Consider the following 22,580-nt stretch of genomic DNA (forward strand, 5'->3'; position numbering starts at 1 on the left):
AAAGTTATTCAGGCTTAACTTGAAGCCCTGGAAAGGGTGGGTACCTTTTTTATTTGCTTCTTTAATCATAGGAGCCATCTACTTTGTAGCTTGCAGTATGGCATTTAGAATAAAAAATAGCAGCTGAAAAACTGCATTACCATCCTACATTATCGGTTAGAAAAGATGAGCAAATGCAGAGCCAGAAGCGTACATGCAAGTTTTCCACTAATGTCTCATAAAAATCAGTTCCACCTATATCAGAGATTTAATCCTTCGTTAACAATCACCACGTTTCATTTTTTATTATGCCAAAAAAAAATCACCCCACTTTATGTTGTCACTGACAGATAGTTCTCAAAACTGGAAAGAAGATAGGCACACTGAAAACAACAACAACGAAAGGACAGATCTTTCCAAGACTCAACCATCTTGCCAGCTACTCTCTGTTGGAGATTTTCTTGGCTTTTGCAAAGCTGCATGTTATAATCTGCAAGCATTTTGCACAGAACAAAGGAACTTTGGGAAAATATGATCAGCAAAGAGCAACCCAAATGAGTAGTGAAGCTCTGTGGAAAAAGCAAAAAAATCTGGCATAGGCAGCAAAAGGTAAATGCAGATCTGATTTCATAATCATTCATTCTATGCAAGCAAGGCGAGTTGTAAGCTTTCTATACAATCTTAGTAACTTCAATTCTTGGTTTGTGCTTGCCTTGCAAGTTTAATCCTGAGTTTTATTCAAGACTCTCCTTGAAAATACAAGTGACTAAGAAGTAACTGCTTCCATCAGAAACAAAAATAAAATGTAACTATCGTGAATTCTTTCCATTGGGGCAGGGGGTGAGGCATTAAAGACGATGACAATTTCCAACCTCTGACCTTTGGGGAAAAGTTTTCATGCCCCAGCACATCAGCAGACATAGTTTCAGCTGTCTCCTCCCTCATTCTGGGAAGGGGCCATTGTTAAGCAGTATCTGGACACACAGAGACGTTGCAAGAAGAATGACCAACATGGATTGGCAAATAATTATTGACATTTTTCTGTGACATTTTTCCATGCCTTGTATAGGTATTTGATGTAGAAACTAACGAGCTTGGTGCTTAAGAGATACATTTAAGGAATTCTACAGATTAAGGTCTTCATGTTGTACTTGCATGTACCAGCATGAAAGCTTCAGTAAGTGGGCTGGTATTCAAAAGTGATTCTGTGTCTACAAGTACCTTCATCACTCTGTTATTTCATTTGTCTTTTATTATCAGACATAAAACAAATTAATGGGGTTTTTAAATGTTATAAATTGCGTTTCACATTTTCCTCCTACTGAATATTTAGCACTTCTGTTACGGAACCAGGAAAACTGCTCTATACCTTATATCAGAAAAACAGATTTCAAACCAACAACAACCACCCTTGCTGCAACCTAACAAAATATTACTTCACTTTAGTGCTTGTTCCATTCTTACCTCAGCAAAAGGGATGCTGTTGCAATTGTTAGGTGAGAAACTGAACACCTTTGACAGGTATCCCAATGTACAAATTCCTCTTTTAAGGAAACCAAACAAGTGCTTAACTTCAGAAGCTGACTTCTATAGACTGCCACATATGTACACTCAAATGTCTGACTTACTATATTCTCATTTTAGCACACAGCCACACGTGTCAACACCTGCACTCACAGACTATTTTCACCCTGGGAGATCTGCTCTTCACCTTCAACTACAGCAGGTGAGTCTCAACAGAATTATCCAAAGACACCTGAACAGCACCTTGGTAAATGAAAAAATAGTTGTATTTTCTGCATATAGGACATACATCCAAGACATACACACATTTGTCTGTACATGGAAAAAGCATTCAACATTTCAGACTGTACATCCAATTCACCTAACAAACACCATAAATTCCCTTACACATCATGTGATATCTGTGGATTAAGGAAGGTTTGTGATCTCATCCTGATTTGCAGGTCTGTCCCACCGACAAGGGGAAAGCAGGGGAAAAATGCATTCCTTACACAACTGCTTGCCTTTTGGGCTTGGGTTTTTATCAAGAATACCTTACTGTTTCAATACTGATGAACCACAGGTCTTTTCCAGTCTAACAAAATTAATGCCACAGTTTTATATATTTATGCACACACAAAGTCTGACTTTCTGAAAAGCCTGCAAGATTCAGTCACAAATATATGACATGCACATATATATATACACACATATATATATATAAAAACTTCTACATGAAAGTCATATACATGGCAGAAACTGTGTACATTCACCTGTCTAATTGTGGGTACACAACACTAATTGCCTCATAACAAAACTGAGTAACACAAGGAGAGTCAGTGTGACAGTCTGAGAATGAAAAAGGCCTCACAATTAAGTGGAAGCTCACAGCACTGTGGACTCAGCACTCAGGAACTCATGATTGAAAAACAAAACATCACCTTCTAATGCCTAATTAAGTCAACACAGCAGCTAAATGAAAAGGCTGAAGACAGCAGTAGACACAAAATTTGGATTATTTTCATGACCAAAACATACAGTTATGCTTATATACACGACTTTAAAGAGCCACAGGCTGAACATGGACTTTAAAGAAGTCTTTGATAGAGAAATTCTTTTATCTGCATCAACAACTACATGTGCACATTTGAAACATAACACCTGATCACATGCCTGTATCAGTTCCTGTAAATAGCAAAACATAGATTATGTTTTTTTAAAGTAACTGCTGGGAAAGTGTAATTAACAGGATACAATTAGGCAACAACTAAGAAATACTTAAAATCAATCCAGAGACTTCCTGTTTATGATTACTACCTATAGGAATGTATAAAAAGACTGGAGAAAGGAAGAAAAAACAAAACCAAAACCGAAAACACAAACCCAACAACAACTGCAAAAAAGCACACCTTAAAATATACATCATATTTAAGCAGAAACAACAATGAAAAAGAACCTAGAAAACATGTCTTAAATACATTCACAGCAGTTTACAGGGTCATTTGAATCAAACCATGCTTACTTATTTATAGAGCTGCTATAATTATATCTCTAGATGCACTGGAAAATGAGAAACCTCACTAACTTTAATTAAAGGTGAACACGGAAAGGTTACATGGAAGTAGCCATTGCAGTAACAGAAGTCAAAAAACACACACAGGCTGAAGAAAGATAAAACATGTCAAGAGTAACTGACCTGTAAAGAAAGACTTGGCTTACAGAGGAAGTTTGGAAAAAATTCTGTAAAAGCAATTAAATTACAGAGAAATCTCTTTGCTTTGATCCCAGCCAACACAAAGCTCATAAATACTAACAAGATTTTGGGCTGAATCAAACATCTTGAAAGGGTTACAGTCTACCATGAAGTACAGGGCTACCAATGGACCCAGGGTTACAGCATCACGAAAAAGTAATATATACATGCATAAACACTAAATTTTTAATTGGCTGATGTACTGTCACAGTGGGGGAACTGGTAGCTACAGCCCTCTCAAACCCACTCTATTTACAGAGATGAAAAGCACAGCATGCAAATAGCCAAAAAAGAGATAAAACACTAACAACCCTATAGAATTGCCATCGCAATCTTCCTGCAGAAAGGGATTAATTAGCTACAAAGGTAAATGACCATTTGCCTTTAAATTATCAGTTTGTCTACATGATCATTATTCACTAGGAAAATCTTTGCCCCTTCGTAGCTATTATCTAAATACCTAAGATATGATGATGCAGGGTACAAAGCAACTGAAAGCTTTTGAAGCTAGCTGAAATCCCAGATGAAGCACATTTATTCCATGAAGCCATTTGTTGCAAGCACACCCCAATCTGACAAATGCATTTGACATGATACAAGAATATGCCAACAGACTGACACAAAAAAAATTACAAAATAATAATGGTTGTTTTCTTGATGAAAGAATCCTGTCAGTGCTCCTTTCCCAAACTCTTTTTTCTCCTCTCAAGGGATGCATTCATGTTATGTGCACGTCATGCACAAATTTGAACTTTGAATTTAAACCCTTGCTTCACTTGCATTTAAATTATGTAAATATCAAGACCAAGCCCTGTGAAATCCCAAACAAAGAGCATCTCATTCTCCTTCGGGATAAAACAGGCTTGTCTTCTTCCTGTTACACATCCTGAATGGGTTAGCACAGTGCCTGCCTAACATTTAAAGTCTATTCCTTTTATATGGCTGTGGAGTGCTTTGCAAGTTGTCTCATTCCTGCCTCCTATTTTCTCTTGTACAACTTTCACTTGTGTCATGAATATTCATTTGCAGTGCAAATTCATGTCAAGTTACTATTCAGCATAAAACCTCCTTTTTCGGTAGAGATTTAACTATTGGAAGATGGTTGGATATGGTCAGCAGTGTACCGAAGTCCAAGTCACCTTCCTGGCCAAGAGGAAGGATGTCAAGAATAAACTGAATATACACAAGCCCATGAGCCCTGATGAGACGTACCCAAGAGTGTTGGGAGAGCTGGCTAATGTCGTCACTCTGCCATTTTTGCAAAACTGTGGCACACAGGAGAGGTGCCTGAGGACTGCAGGAGAGCCAATGTCACTCCAGTCTTCAAAAAGGGCAAGAAAGAGGTTCCAGGAAACTATAGACCAGTAAGCCTCACCTCCATCCTTGGAAAAAATGATGGAGTAGCTCATTCTGAAGGTCATCTTTAGGCACTTAGAAGATGATAAGGAGTAATCAGCATGGATTTACTGAGGGGAAATCTGACAGTCTTCTATGATGACGTAATTGAATGGGTAGATGCAGGGAGACAGTGGATGTAGTCTACCTTGACCTTACTAAGGCTTTTGACACTGTCTCCCATAACATCCTTGTGAGCAAGCTCAGGAAGTATGGGATAGAAGAACAGGCTGTGAGATGGATTAGGAACTAGTTACAAAATGGAGTTCAAAGATTAATGGTCAATGGTGCCAAGTTCAGCTGGAGAGCTGTAACTAGTGGAGTCCCCCAGCGGTCAGTGCTGGGTCTGGTCCTGTACAACATCTCCATCAATGACATTGATGAGGGAAAAGAGTGTTTGCTCAGCAAGCTTGCTGACAGTACCAAACTGGGAGGCTTGGCTGATACACCTGAAGGCTGTGCAGCCATTCAGCAAGACTTGGAAAGACTGAGAGCTGGACAGAGAGGAACCTAATAAGGTTCAACAAAGATAAGTGCAGAGTCCTGCATCTGGGAAGGAATAATAAACTGCACCAGTGTAGTTTAGAAGGCAACCTCACCTGGAATACTGCATCCAGTTTTGGGCTCCCTAGTTCAAGATGGACAGTGATCTGCTGAAGAGAGTCCCACAGAGAGCTACCAGGATGATTAAGGGACTGGAACACATGCCCTGTGAGGAGAGGCTGAGAGACTTGGGGCTTTTTAAGTCTGGAGAAGACTGAGAGGAGATTTAATAAATGTTTATAAATATCTGAGGGTTAGGTGTCAAGAGGGAGGGGACAGGCTCTGCTCAGTTGTACCTTGTGATAGGACATGGGGCAATGAATATAAACTACAGAACAGGAGGTTCCACCTCAACATGAGAAGGAACATCTTCACTGTGAGAGTCACAGAGCACTAGAATGGGGTCCCTAGAGAGGTTGTGGAGTCTCCTCTGAAAACTTTCAAGACCCATCTAGATGCATTCCTGTGAGACCTGCACTAGATTCTATGGCCCTGCTCTAGCAAGAGGGCTTGAATGCGATCTCTGGGTGTCCTTTCCAACCCCTAACATCCTGTGATGCTGTGAAGAGAAGATATTTTTATCAGCCTGTCACTGCTGACTGACTAATCACTAATAACTCATTAGCCTGCAATTAATTGTCAAACAGTCATGGTGGCTGGCAAACACCAGTGACACTCCAGCAGCACCCTACCAGCAGATAACCTCTATTGCTATAGCACTGGCAGCAGACATGATGTTTATGCTACACACTTGCTACAGCGACGTCTGAAGACAAACAGCTCCACAATCCATTTGGACGTAAGTGGCACAACATAGAAGCTCAAACACTGCTACCTAGTGATATTTAGTTGCCCCTAACAAATTTCTGTGGAAAAAAATTTAAGAGAATTGGAGTTGTGCAACCTGAAGAGAAGGACCTGGAGAAACCCTGTTGCAGTCTTCCAGTACCTAAAGGGGGCCAACAAGAAAGCTGGAGAGGGACTTTTTACAAGGGCATGTATTGATAGGACAGGGGATAACAGCTTAAAATTGAAAAGAGGGTAAATACAGATCTGATAAGAAGTTCTTCATTTTAAGAGTGATGAGCCATTGGAACAGGTTGCTGAAGGCCAGGTTGGATGGGGCTTTGAGCAGTCCAGTCTAATGGAAGATGTCCCTGACAAGGTCCAACACAAACCATTCTATGAAAGTGACATTCAACCCCATCCAGATTCACATCTGTATCTTTGAGAGCCTGCTGGGCTGATGTAGAGCTAGATGCTTGCTCATAGGTGAACAAAGCTGCTTGCATTTTGAAGGGGCAAACTGATCCTTGTACACAGTCTATGTCCAGCATCACGTGTTTTTGTGCTCAGGCTCAGCACAAGACTCGCGTCATTGAAAAGCTCACTTCCCTCCTGCTGAAGCTGTATTCCAGGATAGAAGTCAGCCTGTGGTAATTTCTTTCTAGCAGAAGAAAACACATTTTTTGCCACTATTTTAATTTAACACAGATGTAAAGGCGAACAAAGGCAGCAAGCAAATCCTCTTTCAAAATGGAGTCAACGCAATAATGCAGAGAGAAATCCAGTTCCCTGCTGTGATCACATGAACACAAGCTCTCCATGCCACAACAGCTGCTTAGAATGACATGCCTACAGACCACATCTTGGCAGACTGGAGAAGTAGGTCTGGTCTACATTTATAATATCCTAACATAATTATGGCTATGTAGGAATTAGATTTTTCCATGCCAGCAAAAATCCTAGAAAAGCCAAAATTGAATGAGAGAGATGGAGAGAAACAGATAAGCAGACAGATCTTTCTGAGTAACAATTACAAAAGACTACACATATAACCTGTCTTCTCTTTAGTTTTTGAAGAAAAAATTAACATTTTGAAGTACAGAGATGATAAAAATTACCTTTATAACAGTACACACTAAATGTTTACTTTCCCACTTCTATTATAGGCAACAATATCTTAGGGGGGAAATATATCCCTATCTTGCTATTTTAAATATACCCTTAAGTCAAGGTCAAAGAAAGTAAGCCAATCTAGAAATTAGCATGCAACAAGAACTTGATTACAGTCAGCAAATGAAGGAAAAATTAATCCCAGGGAAAATAACTGAAAACAAGATGAGGACTGTGGGGCACAAAACTCAAAAAAATCCCCACAGACTATCAAAAACTGTAAGGCAGTTGAGAGGAAAAATCTCAGTTTGTGCTTGATTGGCTTTAACAAAGTGCATCAGATCACATACTTTCACTCCTTGACACAGCTGTAGAAGAATGTAAGGGGGAAAAATTGCCATGCAAGAGAAGGTGTTTTGAGTTCTCAACGGCCAAAACTTCCTGATACATTTTTTTAGAAGGGGTCATTTTCCTAAAAATACCACATTTTTTTTCTCCCCCATTCCAGATGCATGCAACAATTTTCACCTTTGCACTGTGGAGCATCACGGAACAAATACGTGATGCACAAATAAGTCATAACACTCCGTGCAAGTTAATAGGAGTGGCGAGATGCTGGATGTGTGATAAACCCAGACCTGAAAGTGAAATATGCCTCCTAATTAAAAATCAATTATTAAAAACAGTAAAGAATGAAAAAGGAAAGAAAGACTCACTCACCAAACTCATAATGAAATCCTGGAGGCTTCAGAGTTATTTGAAAAGTAGAAAGGAACCTCTAACATCTATATTTAACTAAAGATTCTTCTAAGACTCTATTGTGGGTTTCTCGATTTTACGATTAAACAGTTCTGTGAAAAATTGTTTCTGGTATCTTCTGTGCTTTTATCTCTTCGTTCCAAACGGCCATGAAAATGAATAGGCAGTATTTAAATGGAGAATGCAAGGAAAAAAAAAAAATCATTACTCTGGCTCTGGAAATTAAAGTGTATAAATGTCCTGATGTGCCTCTGAGGCGACACAGGGATGATAAGCAGCTGCCCAAAACCACGAGCATCTAAACTTACAACCAAGTGTGCTATGTTTACCCACAATGTCACCCTCTTGGGTTCCTCGACAGCTCTCCTCCAGAGGATAGTTTCAACATATATATTGACTATATCAGTGTGTTCAAACAACTGTTTCCATCTAATGGTTTCAATTCTGGAAAGATTTCAAACACAGAACAGCTCAAAAATCACAAAACCTGTTGCACAAACGTGGTCAAGTTGAAATTTCTGGTTTCCTTTTTCTGTAATGGTAAGCTATATATTGATATCCCCAGCAGTGATAGAGAGATTAAGTTAATGAGCCTTACTGAAGGGATGCAAACGTCTTTATTGGCGAAACTATGCTGGTATTATGCCTTATCATAAATATTCAGCATCTGCAAACAAAAGGCAGCTTTGGTGTTTACAAATACAAACGTTCCAGTAATTCACTACCAGTATTTCTTGCAGAGCACTGCTGCCATTCCTTCTGGAAAAAGGAAAACTATATCACAGTATCACAGTATAACTTAGGTTGGAAAGGACCTCGAGGATCATCGAGTCCAACCTACCAACACAGACCCCATGACTAGACCGTGGCACCAAGTGCCACGTCCAATCCCCACTTGAACGCCTCCAGGGTCGATGACTCAACCACCTCCCTGGGCAACCCATTCCAATGACGAATGACTCCCTCGGTGAAGAACTTCCTCCTCACCTCGAGTCTAAACCTCCCCTGGTGCAGCTTGAGACTGTGTCCCCTTGTTCTGGTGCTGGCTGCCTGGGAGAAGAGACCAACCCCTTCCCAGAAATTTGAATGAAAATCCCCCACTTTTAACACATAATATAGGAAAAATGCCAACTTGACCCATACTGTAGAATCATCCTATCTGCTACAGGGGAGGAGCCATGTTATCTAGAAGTGAAAGTAATCAACTTCTGCAGAGTGGTCCAGCTGAATAAATACTATGGAAAGTCAATTTGAGGGGGAAAAAAAATTTTAAAAGATAATTCTTTCATCAGCATCACTGCTCTGGGAACCTGAGTGGAATTGAATATTTGCATCGATATATGGTTGTGGGGGTTTTTTGGCATTACCAGCTGCGAGCAAATACTGGAGAAGAGGTATGCAAAGTGCTCCATACATGGACAGTTAGCAAAGGATTTTCATTCAAATATCCAGAATTTTAAATCCAAACCCATTCACCTGCAAAGGGTTCTGCAAAGATTGCCAGTAAGAAGTCCTTTTTTCCAAGAGGAAGGAACTTTGGACTGCTTCTGCCTGTGGCAGGCAGGTAGGTCACACAGGGATGCCTTCATCTGTGCTCTCCGGGGATTTGCGAGCTAGAGGTCAGTCCTGTGACCTTTCCTTCTCCAAAAGGACATGGCCAATACATGTGCCCAAGGACAGAGCCACAGACACCCCCCAGAGACTACCCAAACTTGGGATTACTTTGGGGATTAAATTCTCAGGATTTTCCCTCAAAAGACACTTCCAGCACCTTACCTGAGAGCAGCTTCTCCAGAGCAGAAACGCAGGCTCTTGACCATCAGCAATCAAACTCCAAGCCATAAATGAGTCATATTTTAGCATATTTTGCATCACAAGCAAGGGACTACACTGTTATCCTTTGACAGGAGATAAAAGCATGCGGGACTGTGTTTTGCAAGGTTTTGGCCATGGGTCCTGCAGGGACATATCCTCTACACGAGGCCGTCAGGGCTGCCTGGTGCTGCCCACAGCCGGTTACAGCCGGTTCCACAACAGACCCACTGCGCCAAAACTCAGCCTGCCACAGCAGCTCCCAATGCCACTGTGCACCAAAACTCAGCCTGCCACAGCAGCTCCCAATGCCACTGTGCGCCAAAACTCAGCCTGCCACAGCAGCTCCCAATGCCACTGTGCGCCAAAACGCAGCCTGCCACAGCAGCTCCCAATGCCACTGTGCGCCAAAACGCAGCCTGCCACAGCAGCTCCCAATGCCACTGTGCGCCAAAATGCAGCCTGCCACAGCAGCTCCCAATGCCACTGTGCACCAAAACTCAGCCTGCCACAGCAGCTCCCAATGCCACTGTGCGCCAAAACTCAGCCTGCCACAGCAGCTCCCAATGCCACTGTGCGCCAAAACTCAGCCTGCCACAGCAGCTCCCAATGCCACTGTGCACCAAAACTCAGCCTGCCACAGCAGCTCCCAATGCCACTGTGCGCCAAAACGCAGCCTGCCACAGCAGCTCCCAATGCCACTGTGCGCCAAAACGCAGCCTGCCACAGCAGCTCCCAATGCCACTGTGCGCCAAAACTCAGCCTGCCACAGCAGCTCCCAATGCCACTGTGCGCCAAAATGCAGCCTGCCACAGCAGCTCCCAATGCCACTGTGCGCCAAAACGCAGCCTGCCACAGCAGCTCCCAATGCCACTGTGCGCCAAAACGCAGCCTGCCACAGCAGCTCCCAATGCCACTGTGCGCCAAAACGCAGCCTGCCACAGCAGCTCCCAATGCCACTGTGCGCCAAAACGCAGCCTGCCACAGCAGCTCCCAATGCCACTGTGCGCTAAAACTCAGCTGCCACAGGAGCTCCCAATGCCACTGTGTGCCAAAACTCAGCCTGCCACAGCAGCTCCCAGTGCCACTGTGCGGCAAAACTCAGCCTGCCACAGCAGCTCCCAAAGCCCCTGTGCGCCAAAACGCAGCCTGCCACAGGAGCTCCCAATGCCACTGTGCGCCAAAACTCAGCCTGCCACAGCAGCTCCCAGTGCCACTGTGCGCAAAACTCAGCCTGCCACAGCAGCTCCCAAAGCCCCTGTGCGCCAAAACGCAGCCTGCCACAGGAGCTCCCAATGCCACTGTGCGCCAAAACTCAGCCTGCCGCAGGAGCTCCCAATGCCAGGAGCTCCCAATGCCACTGTGCGCCAAAACTCAGCCTGCCGCAGGAGCTCCCAATGCCAGTGAGGAAGCTGGTTGAAGAAATGGCAGGAACAGCCCAAAAGGAGAGCAGAGCAGCAAGAGGAAGGGGAGGGGGAGAGGCAGAAGAGAAGGTGCAGCAGCATGCTGCCTCGTGTGTGGCCATCACCTCAGCCTGCCCCATGACGGCAGGAAGGGGGGACAGAGGTGTTTTTAATAGCCAATAAAGTAAATCTGAATGAAAATCCCCCACTTTTAACACATAACATAGGAAAAATTCCAACTTGACCCATACTGTAGAATCATCCTATCTGCTACAGGGGAGGAGCCATGTTATCTAGAAGTGAAAGTAATCAACTTCTGAAGAGTGGTCCAGCTGAATAAATACTGTGGAAAGTCAATTTGGGGGGGGGGGGGAAATTTAAAAAGATAATTCTTTCAGCAGCATCACTGCTCTGGGAACCTGAGTGGAATTGAATATTTGCATTGATTTATGGTTGTGGGGGTCTTTTGACATTACCAGCTGCGAGCAAATACTGGAGAAGAGGTATGCAAAGTGCTCCATACATGAACAGTTAGCAAAGGATTACCTCCTAAAGGATTATCTTTAAACCAAAGAAAAATTCGGCATACTGCAAACAATCACCTTGAATCAAAAGAAATAGGTTAATCCAACAGGATTACCAACCAGGGAAGGCTTCCCGATACTTTAATGTCCGGACACACAGCTGAGAAACATGAACAGTTTTATTTAGATACGTGGGTGCAGGTGTTGAGCACCTTTTCAAGGTCCACAAATAAAGGCTCTGCCTGTTCATCTAAGGCTGCTAAAACAATAGGTTTGACAACTTGTCCTCAGGCCTCACAGTCAACCACAATCTTCTGTCTTTTTGTAGAGCCCTTTTCTTTATCCTTACATATGTAAGCTCTGATCATCAAGTCCTTTTAACTTTGGCCAGGAAGGAAGATTCTTGCCTGCCTATACCACTCCTGCATTACAAAATTTACAGAACTGAGCTCTTTTGCTTCCTTCTGGGAGGCAGGGGAAGTCACAGAAAATAGATCCAGCTCTTTGTGGATTTTTTTTCCCTGAATTGTTACACTCATGTAAGCTTTTATGGCCACAGCACTAAAGTTTAACAAAAAGCAAAATAGCATTGATCTATTAATGCAAAGCAGCATCCATTTGTGAAGAATACATATTATATGCACTTGAGCACCTTTACTACTGGTAGTCATGCTGGTAACATCTCTTCTTCCAGGCAACCAGCACCAGAACAAGAGGACACAGTCTCAAGCTGTGCCAGGGGAATTTTAGGCTCAAGGTGAGGAGAAAGTTCTTCACAGAGAGAGTTGTTAGCCATTGGAATGGGCTGCCCAGGGAGACGGCTGAGTCACCATCCCTGGAGGTGTTTAAGAGGGGTTAGGATGTGGCACTTGGTGCCATGGTTTAGTAGTCATGAGGTCTGGGGTGACAGGTTGGACTTGATGATCTTTGAGGTCTTTTCCAACCTTATTGATTCTATGATTCTTACATGCACCAAAGAATTCTTTTGAAATCTACTTGAGTATTGTGGTGAATAATGCAGTAGGCAGCAGGGTTTTAAAAAACCCAGACAACAGCAACAAAAAACCAAAACAACCCACCCCAACAAAGCAATCAACCAAAGGAAAGCAAAGACTTATTAATTTACTTAAATTATTTTACTCTGTTTTGATTAATTATCATTTATTTTAGAGCTGTGTATTTAATATGCATTCTAGCTTCCCTTGAAGTAAATTAAAAGTGCTAAATATTTACACACAACATAACATAAGGCAGTTCAGCTCCTTTGTGTTTCAGTCATCTTTATATACAGTTTAAACCAGAGGGGAAACCAGATTCAGCAGCAGTCACAAACCCAACCTCTTGACATCAATTGTTATCAACTTTGGTGAGTTCTCATCTAATGAGTTTACTATTCCATCTTTTGAACTTACCACCTATTCGTTTACAACCTGTTCAGTATATATTTCACACTTACTTATGAATAAATAAGTCTGCATTATGCAAAGACTCACCTCCTCCACCTCCAAGAAGGCTGGAATTAGCTAAAAGAAAAACAAAAGGAGAATCATTAGCACTGATTTTCCTAAACATAGACCGAAAAAAACCCAGATGTTTCACAAGACATTTCCCCATTGTTTCAGTACCTTTGCTACTCCCCATTTATCCAAAACCATTAGTTGTTAAAAAGGATCATTTATGTATATTGTAATCGTAGTCTTATCTCTGCACTATTTTGTAGTATCTTTTTGTAGTATCTTTGACTGCATAAGCTTAAAACCAAGCCAGTAATAACAATTATTAAAACTAACACATTAAATATCTTATGTATCTAGAATATTGAATTTATTCCTTTTAGATTACCAAATGAAGGAAGTCTTTTTCATTTTAGAGAAACCTAAATAGACTTTAATGCAACTTTTTGATTTATCTTTCCTTGATTCCTGTGATGCCAAACCTTTGAGGATGACAATGAGAAACCTTGCCCTATTGATATCAAAAGGGTGTTTTACCACTGTATGCAATTAAGTTGAGATTTCACTCAGTATGCTTAATTGCCTCTGTACTGCAAACATCCACATACCCATGCTAGAAAAGGGTAAATTGCTTGTGGGAAAAAAAAAAATCAGAGCATGGTGATAAGAAGATGGTCCTTTAAATTAAGTCAGCACAACTGGAGCAATGCTAAACATTTTCCTTTCACAGCCCAGGCAGAAACAGAAGCAAAGCCTTCTAAGCCTGCCTTGAGTAAACCAGTCAGCCTTCAGATGTAGGAGAGGCAAATTCCTGTTGTACCATAACACAGATAAACCACAGTATAAAAGCAAGAATATAAAAGATAGATATAGGTATTTGTAATCCCTAGCAGGTGAGTAGAGGAGAAGCAAGAGATCAACCTCTTTCCTGCTTCAGGACAAGTGTAGGCAGCAAGACACACAGAATAAATCAGCTATTTTCCAGAGTCCAAATTTTCTACAGTTCTGTGTTATTCTTTGTCTAGAGGAGACTCCCTTCTCCTCAGCAAACTTCCTCATTTATACTGAGTCTGATGCTCATGTTATGGGATACACCTGTGACCCAACTCCAGTGACCTGTGCTGACTAAGAACTGCTAATGGCCTGCAGCTCATGGCTGGCCTGGGATTCTGTTCCAGCAAAACCAGGATGTTAGCAGAGCTGACAAAATCAAGTTGAAATAAACTGCAAACTACAGGGACAATCATCCATCCTAGGACTAGTTGCCTCTACACTAATTGAATGAATGAATTGTTGTGACCAAGATCTTTCTGATCCAAGTCTGGTTCTCTGCAAGTATAGATGGAGGAAAATGGGGTACATAATCTTGTCTTTTTTTCTTTTTTTTCTAAAACAAATCTGTTTGTAGCCATTTAAAAGAAGTGTTTATCTGGATTCTCCCTTCACATGCAGCTTGGCAAACCAGCTGAAAACTACCACTATTCCTTTTGGTTCAGATCTGTGAGACATCATGGAGGTGAACTCGCTCAAGAAGAGATACACAAGTAGCAGAATGGTGCAGCTAGGAAAGAGAAGGTGGGGCAGAAGAATTTGGAGAAGACGGTGCAAATCCTCCCTTTTGGTTGTCACATACTGTTATATTAATACTCAAGATTCTTAACTTCCATGCATCCCATGAATCAACTGTGTTGCTAGGACATCACTGACACAGTTATTTTGCTTTTACATAGCATAACAAGACTGCTTTAGACTCTTGGCTACCCCCTATAAAGTTCTAGCAGGGTACAAATATTGTAACACATAAATTCTCTTCCAAAAAGATACAATGATAGTAATAATAAATGTGTGCAGACATACTGCAGAGTGCCAATGAATGTCAGTCTTTCTATATTTACCTGCTCTTGCCCTCACTGAAATTCACTATTAAAGAATGACACCAACTAAAAGCAGGCCCCCACTATTTTCACAAGAGCTTCCAAAGGCTTCCTGTAACAGTTAACATCACCTTTCTTGAAGTTAAATTAGTTTTCCTGAGATAAAAAATCACCATACTTCGCATCAGAAAATAAAAATAATGAAATGTCATCTACTGCCATGAGTCTGCTGTTCAAGCTTATTCTTTTTAGCACCTACAATTGCCATTCTAGCTCTTAAATGTGACAGTCTAGGATTTCAGTTATGGTTGAGAGACTTGGGAGACACAGCTCAGACCTGTTATACCTCACTGTATCCAAAGTTTCCACTGCTAAAAAAAGTTTCTTCTGATACCCAGCCAACATCCCCACTGGAAACTCTCATTCAATGCCTTCTCACAGCATTATGTTTATCTCATAGAGTTTTCCTGACAATGTTCATCTTTCCAATACTTTCTAAAACTTGTTAATAACACATAGTATACGTCAGTATCACACACTTCTCTACAGAAACAGCAAAAACAGTTCAAATAGATTTTTGGCTGCCATGCATCTACTACAGCTATTGAAATTGCAGCAATAATTCATAGGCACTTAAAAAAAAAAACCTATGCTTGCATACTAGAAGACAAATCAAACAATTTTTCTATGATGCCAGGAAAGAACACGACTGAATTATATCCACGGTATCCTTTCCAGCAGGATAATGTGTCACTCAGAAAGAAAGAACTTTTATTTTCCAATTTTTCAGACTGCACCTGAGAGGTTCAATAAAATATATCTTCTCCTTCCGTCTTTAGGAAAGTCTTACCATTAAAGAACTAACTTGTCACTTAGCACCTAACAAATACTGTTTCCCAGTCAGAGCTGAGGATTTTCAGCTGGATTCAGAGAGGTCAGCACAGCCCCATGGCTGTAATCACATCATATTATGCTGGAGCAAGCACAGCCTCTCTTCTCAGTCCCTCTGTGTTAACCTACAGCTGCATTTTGTCCATTAGTGCTCCCAAATGATCAAGTCTTGTAAAGTAATTTGAATGGGGCTCCTGCTGTAGAGGTTCAACTATGGGTAGTATGTGCAACCTTAGTGGTGGGACCCTGGGAGCTTTCAACCTTCAAACTTGATGCAGTCAGTATTAACCCCAAGGCTGCACCACTACATTGTGCACATGCACGACTTCTCCACCTAACTCAGAGCGTGCCTAGCTGTGAGCAGTGCAGCTTACAGCGTTCCTAGACAAACAGTAAATGCATCCTGACTAACCTCTTCTCCTTATTTCTCTGTTACAGGATGCACAAGATACTCAAATCATAGGAGACTTGGGGTGGGTTGAAAGAGGAAAGACTCAATTGTTACCAAGTTACCAAGGCAAAGAACAGTAAAAGAAAACAAGCACAAGGGGCACTTCAAAGACATGTGAGGTAAAACCTTCTTGCACCTCATTCCATTCCCCGTGTTTCCACCTTTCAAGTTGACCTGCACAACCCTTCTACAGCTGCCTCCTTCTAAACTACACGCTACAACTGGGCATTAATTCTGAAAATCCATTCACAGTACAAACTTTGAAATATTATTTTAATATGTACTCATTTATACTACGAGGAACAATGAGACAGAGCGGTCAGGCAGTCAGCAGACCACGTACTCCCTTGTAAAACTGAAATATAACACACGCTGATAAAACCTCATCCAAAATATCTCACTTGGTGATGGCGTGCAAGAAGCAGCACATAGGCTTCTATTATTATTATTAATAATAATAACAATAATAATTATGGCTTTCCTGGGAACCATTTCCTCTGGTGTATGTTAAATAGCAGCTTCAGGATGAGACAAACCACAGCACAGGAGATGTTAAGCATCACCCCTACTTTAAAAGAAGTCTTGAACTCCGCATGTTGAGAGACAGATCTCACCCTCACAGTCTGCCTCAGTACTGAGAATCAAAACATATCTCGAAGCAGTAATATGGCTTTCAAGCCTTAGCTCTAGATTTCTTTTTATTAGATACATTAGAAGAGCTAGCAGCAAAAGGCATTTCTATGAAGTTCAGGTTCACCTCTAAGAAAAAAATCCACTCCAAAAAAAATTTCACTTAAAAGGAAAAAACATTCTTTAATCACTGAGTATAACCATTTAGTCCTTAATGAGATGTTTATGACCCCAGACTCAGCCAGAAATTCAGTATTTCAAATGACTTGGCACCTCAATGGAATAGACTTTGATGCTTTTTAACAGAGAGAAACAGCAGTGCTGCTAAACAAACTCAATGAACGCTGGTCTGGTCTACCCAGAAAACTCTACTTTTGCTCCAAGGGGAAAAAAAGAAAGGGGAAAAAAAAATAGAGTGTTTCAAAACACACCTGTGGGGAGGGAGGAAAAGGGAGGAAAAGAAGAAAAGAAAGGAAAAATAAAAGATGGGAATGGAAGAATTTAAAGTACTTTCAGCCTTTCATCATGGAATAACTACAATAAAATCTAATGTTACGAAAATGTACACATTTGAATAACGAATATACCACTTTATTTGACAAATACAAACTGGATAGGAATGTGTTAATTCTCAGACTTCTTAATGAGTTAAGTCTTACAGCTTTCCAAAACTTTTTTTTGACTGAATAGGAAGACCTGAGACTGGCACAGGTCTAAACATTTTCCTCAGTGTTCTCTTTACAAAGGTGTCCTTGCCAAGGAGCTGAATTCTTTGAAACTTTGTGGAAAAAACAATGAATGCTGAAGAAGACAACCTCCAATGAATCTGAAAATATTTCTGTGCTCTAAGTCAAGAAGGTATATAAAGTGGGAAAGGATGTAAGTACAGGTTGCTTAAAACAGACTTTTGCAGACACTTTGTTTTTCTGCTGTCACTTCTGTGGAATTTAGAAAATAGAAGAGATGCGAATACCGATTTTTGTGATGTCTCCAGAGATAACATGCTTTTAACTTTGTTAATAACCCAGCTGAATAACTCTGGTTCCTTTTTGTTGGCACATACTCATCTGACAGCATTTTTAAAACGTAAATTCTTCTGGGAGCATGTCTTTGTCAGGTATTAATGGCACTAGTAACTTAAATTGACATCTATGTCATGCAGCCATGCATCTGTCAGTATAATAAAAATATACTTTTAAAAGATTAGTTGATACTGTCTGACTTTGGCAGCAGATGTTTAAGCTTATTTTGATGTAAAAAAGATTAAATATTTTTGTCAATACTTTCTAATTGTGAAATTTATTCAAGAAGACATCTTTATAACTGGCAGTGCTGTAAGACGTGAGACATTCTATTGCCTCAGACACCATTTTTATTCATCAATAAAACATAACAGGCAGCTGGTGAGCAGGGTAGCAGTAATTTATGAAACAGGAAGACACATTTCTTCTACATATTTTGTGAGACATCTTTACCTGTCAGTGCATTTCGTTTGATCTTTTCTCATGAAAGCAGAACAAAGAAGAGCAAGCTAAGAACTGCACCTCATACATTCAACCATTTTAACACATAAATGTGTTTTGGTGCTTTAAAGTAAAAAGCTCCAGGCTTAAAGATAGTGAAGTCGTTTCAAATTGTATCTAGTAAATAAAAACAGCCATACACAACATATTACAGCATAGTCACCACTATAATTAACTTTACTGAAAACACTTTCTTGCACATGAAGACATAGCAATCAGGAGAGGTAAAATAACATTATAATAACAGACTGGGCCAGATTTGAGAAGATATGTAAGTGCCTAATGATGCAAAGCAGAGACAGATGGGCAGAGTCCAACAGCATGAGATTCAACACATCTAAGTGCCGGGTTCTACACACTGGCCACAACAACCCCATGCAGTGCTACAGGCTGGGGTCAGAGTGGCTGGAGAGCGGCCAGGCAGAAAGGACCTGGGGGTACTGGTTGATAGTAGGATGAACATGAGCCAGCAGTGTGCCCAGGTGGCCAAGAAGGTCAATGGCATCTTGGCCTGGATCAGGAATAGTGTGGCCAGCAGGAGCAGGGAGGTCATTCTGCCCCTGTGCTCAGCACTGATTAGGCCACACCTGGAGTCCTGTGTCCAGTTCTGGGCCCATCAGTTTAGGAAAGATGTTGAGTTGCTGGAACATGTCCAGAGAAGGGCAAAAAAGCTTGGGAGGGGTTTGGAGCACAAGCCCTATGAGGAGAGGCTGAGGAAGCTGGGGTTGCTTAGCCTGGAGAAGAGGAGGCTCAGAGGAGACCGTATTGCTGCCTACAACTACCTGAAGGGAGGTTGTAACCAGGTAGGGGTTGGTCTCTTCTCCCTGGCAACCAGCACCAGAACAAGAGGATACAGTCTCAGGCTGCGCCAGGAGAGGTTTAGGCTGGATGCTAGGAAGAAATTCTTCCCAGAAAGAGTGATTTGCCACTGGAATGGGCTGCCCAGGGAGGTGGTGGAGTCACCATCACTGGAGGTGTTTAAGAAGAGACTGGATGGGGCGCTTGGTGCCATGGTTTATTTGATTAGATGGTGTTGGATGATAGGTTGGACTCGATGATCTCAAAGGTCTTTTTGAACCTAGTTAATTCTATTCTAATAAGATTCTAATAAGATAGAATACCACCCAGCCTGAAAAATAATATCAAGCTAAAATGTTTAGACACAGCAGTGAGTAAACTATTAGCATCTTCAGACACCTATATGCCTTCTGTAAACACAGCCTTCAGGTGTTTACTTGGTATGAAGGGTGTGACCACAACCAGTATGCAACTGCACACCAGGAACACTTCCATAATATCAGTAGCAGCAGTTTAGTTAACTGTTTTCTACAGTGCAGGACATTTCCACAAACAAGTTGCTTCTCTCTACACCTGTGAATGGCTTTCACCCCTCTGGACTACAAGCATAGAGGTGAACTAGGATTGAATCCTTTGGCTCACACACGAGTTGGAGACTTGCATAAATAGCTTGATCCTGACTGCAAGGGCAGTGGGCCAGTCCCTGCAGAGGACAGGTTGGTCTGCCCACTCCAGCTTTCATCCCACAGCTCCTTGGCCAAATCTCATCACTGGCCAAAGACCGACATGCTCTGCTCCTGAAGACACCTAAGACACCTATGAGTATAGCTCAGGAGTTTGGGGGTTTGCTTGCTTTTAATGAGTGATTGAGAGCACATCATATTTGTGGTACAACTCAAGGCCCTGAGCTTCCATGTATGAAGGAATCTCCTCCCCTCCTGTCCACAAAACCTCTCTGGAAATAAACTGGATATCTCCTTAGTATTATTTTATTGCTTGTAAAAAGTAACAACTTCCATCTCTCTTTCTGAAAACCTAAGAAGTCTAGAAACACAACCTAAAGACTCCAAATAGTTCACCCTATGAAGTTTCCATCTGCATTAGCAAAACAGATGATGTGGGAGACAAAAGAAGGGGACCAAATTTTCCATGTCTTAACTTTTTTGCTGTTACTGAATGTGTATACCACAAACTTGCCTTGCTTTAAAGACAATTAAAATCTAACAGAAGGTATTATGCAATTAGAAGTACAGCTTTTGTATGTGCAACTAATGTAATGGCTTTGTGGTTAACTCATCATACAACCCATTATTCTGTTCCTCCCTCCCCTCGAAATTCTGTGTAGAGAACAAATCTTTAATACTGTTTTGCCATCTTTGCAAATAAAGTAGTCATTGTCTCTGGTTTCAAGCTTGGAAAGGGTATTTCCTCAGTAGATGAAGAAAAAAAAGGAAAATCAAGATACTAGTGAGTGCTCTGGAGCTGATGTGGTCAAGGAAATTGCCTTCACGATATTCTGAATTCAGGCAGGCAACAATAATTTCATAACTTTCCAGTCATTTTTCTGCTTCTCATATGGAAGTTATTTTTTTTTTAAGTTATATACACTCATTAAGCTAAATAAGTCACATACAAATCACCTCTGAAATCTGCTATGGAGAGTCAAAAAACAAAACACAAAACCAAACAAAACCTCAGAAACCCACAAAAAACAATGCACGCAAGGCGGCAGCCTGCAGCAGCCTGCAGCAGCGCTAGCTATCAGTCTGACACCTGCACAAGCCTTGAGAAGTGGGCCAGCTTGAGAACTGTGAGCCTCATGAGGTTCAAGAAGGCCAAGCACAAGGTCCTGTAGCCAGGTTGAGGATGAAGGGATTGAAAGCAGCCCTGCAGAGAAAGACTTGGAGGTGCTGGTAGATGAAAAGTTAGACATGAACCATCAATGTATCTTTGCAGCCCTGAAGGCGAACCATATCCTGGGCTACAACAAAAGATGCATGAGAGAGGTCTAGAGAGGTGATTCTACCTCTCTACTCCACTCTGGTAAGACCCACCTGCAGTGCTCTGAAGTCCTTACTACAAGAAATACATGGACCTGTTGCAGTGGGTCCACAAGGCCACAGAAAAATTATCAGAGGGCTGGAACTCTTCTGAGAAGAGGGTGAGAGAGTTGGGGTTGTTCTGCCTGGAGAAGAGAAGACTGCAGCCTTCCAGTACTTAAAAGGGGCTTATAAGAAAGACGGATACAGTATTTTTAGCAGGGTCTGTTGCAATAGGACAAGGGGTGATGGTTTTAAACTAAGAGGGGAGATTCAGACTAGTGATAATAAAGACATCTTTTACAATGAGGGTAGTGAGACACTGGCACAGATTGCCCAGAGAAGTGGGAGATGTCTCACCCTTGGAAACATTCCAGGTCAGGCTGAATGGGGCTTTGAGCAACCTGATCTAGTTGAAGATGTCCCTGCTCACTCTGCAGGGGGGTTGGAATGGACAAATTCCAACCCAAAGCATTCTATGGTTCAATGATTTAAAATCAGAGGCATACCTTCAAAGCAAAAGGAGCAAAATGACAGGTTTTGTACATTACAGTGTAATAAGCTAACTGCATTAATGCCAAGAGAAAATTAACAGAAATTGAAGCTGACTAACATAGACTGAGAAAAAACACGTCAGAGGAGGCTTTTGGCCTAGAATGCTTCCTAAATGCTGCTGTATAAATTTCCATATGGACTGAAGATTAGGTTCCAGCTTTTAAAGAAGCCTAAGTTTTACAGTAGCCAAAGGACTCCAAATCACCGCAATTGCTTCTTGGTAGGGTAGTCAGTCAACCACAGCAAAAAAAATGTAACTTAAAAGAATATCCTAAAAACCACATGAACTTGTTTTTAAGAATGGTATTCATCAGGACATCTTCAGTCCCAAACACAACGCTGCGAAACACTTCCAGGTGAAATCCCACAAAAACAGCAGTCCACAGATTTATACCAATCAAATTCATACCCATCACACCCCGGTGTTATTTCCAGTTAGACAGCAACATCTATTCCAAATCAAAGGAAAGAAAGCTCTAATACAGGGGAAAGTTTCCTGTCCATGGCTTGTGAAAGACTGTTAGAAGAACCTGTTTGATGAAGCTTATCTCATCCTTGGGAAGGAGAAGATGACAGACTTGTGAATCAGAAGCTGCACTTTGAAAGGAAAGGAACTCCAACAAGCTAAAACCGGCCGGTAAGCACAGAAATGTCGACGGTTACATTTTGTGTGAACCTCTTGGCAAAAGGCACTCTCATTGGCAAAAAGCACTCTCATCTTTCATGGTTCTTTTTTTTTTTTCCCCTAGCAAACACTGGAAAGGAATACTTCCATTCTAAAACACATGTTGATAGATG

At 41.5% G+C, this 22,580-nt stretch overlaps 1 protein-coding gene across 15 annotated transcripts in view; it reads right to left on the reverse strand.

Annotated features, from left to right (window-relative positions):
- MACROD2 (mono-ADP ribosylhydrolase 2) overlaps positions 1–22,580 on the reverse strand; it is a 984,824-nt gene that overhangs the window by 771,244 nt on the left and 191,000 nt on the right. For all 15 annotated transcript variants that reach the window (XM_068153137.1, XM_068153136.1, XM_068153138.1 and 12 more), the window contains one exon: positions 13,061–13,090. In XM_068153137.1, coding sequence (XP_068009238.1) covers positions 13,061–13,090 — 30 coding nt within the window. The remainder of the gene's footprint in view (positions 1–13,060; positions 13,091–22,580) is intronic.

This window comes from Melanerpes formicivorus, unplaced genomic scaffold (genome assembly GCF_026170545.1).
Source record: "Melanerpes formicivorus ecotype bairdi unplaced genomic scaffold, bMelFor1.0.p_v2 SCAF_25, whole genome shotgun sequence".
Lineage (NCBI taxonomy): Eukaryota > Metazoa > Chordata > Aves > Piciformes > Picidae > Melanerpes > Melanerpes formicivorus.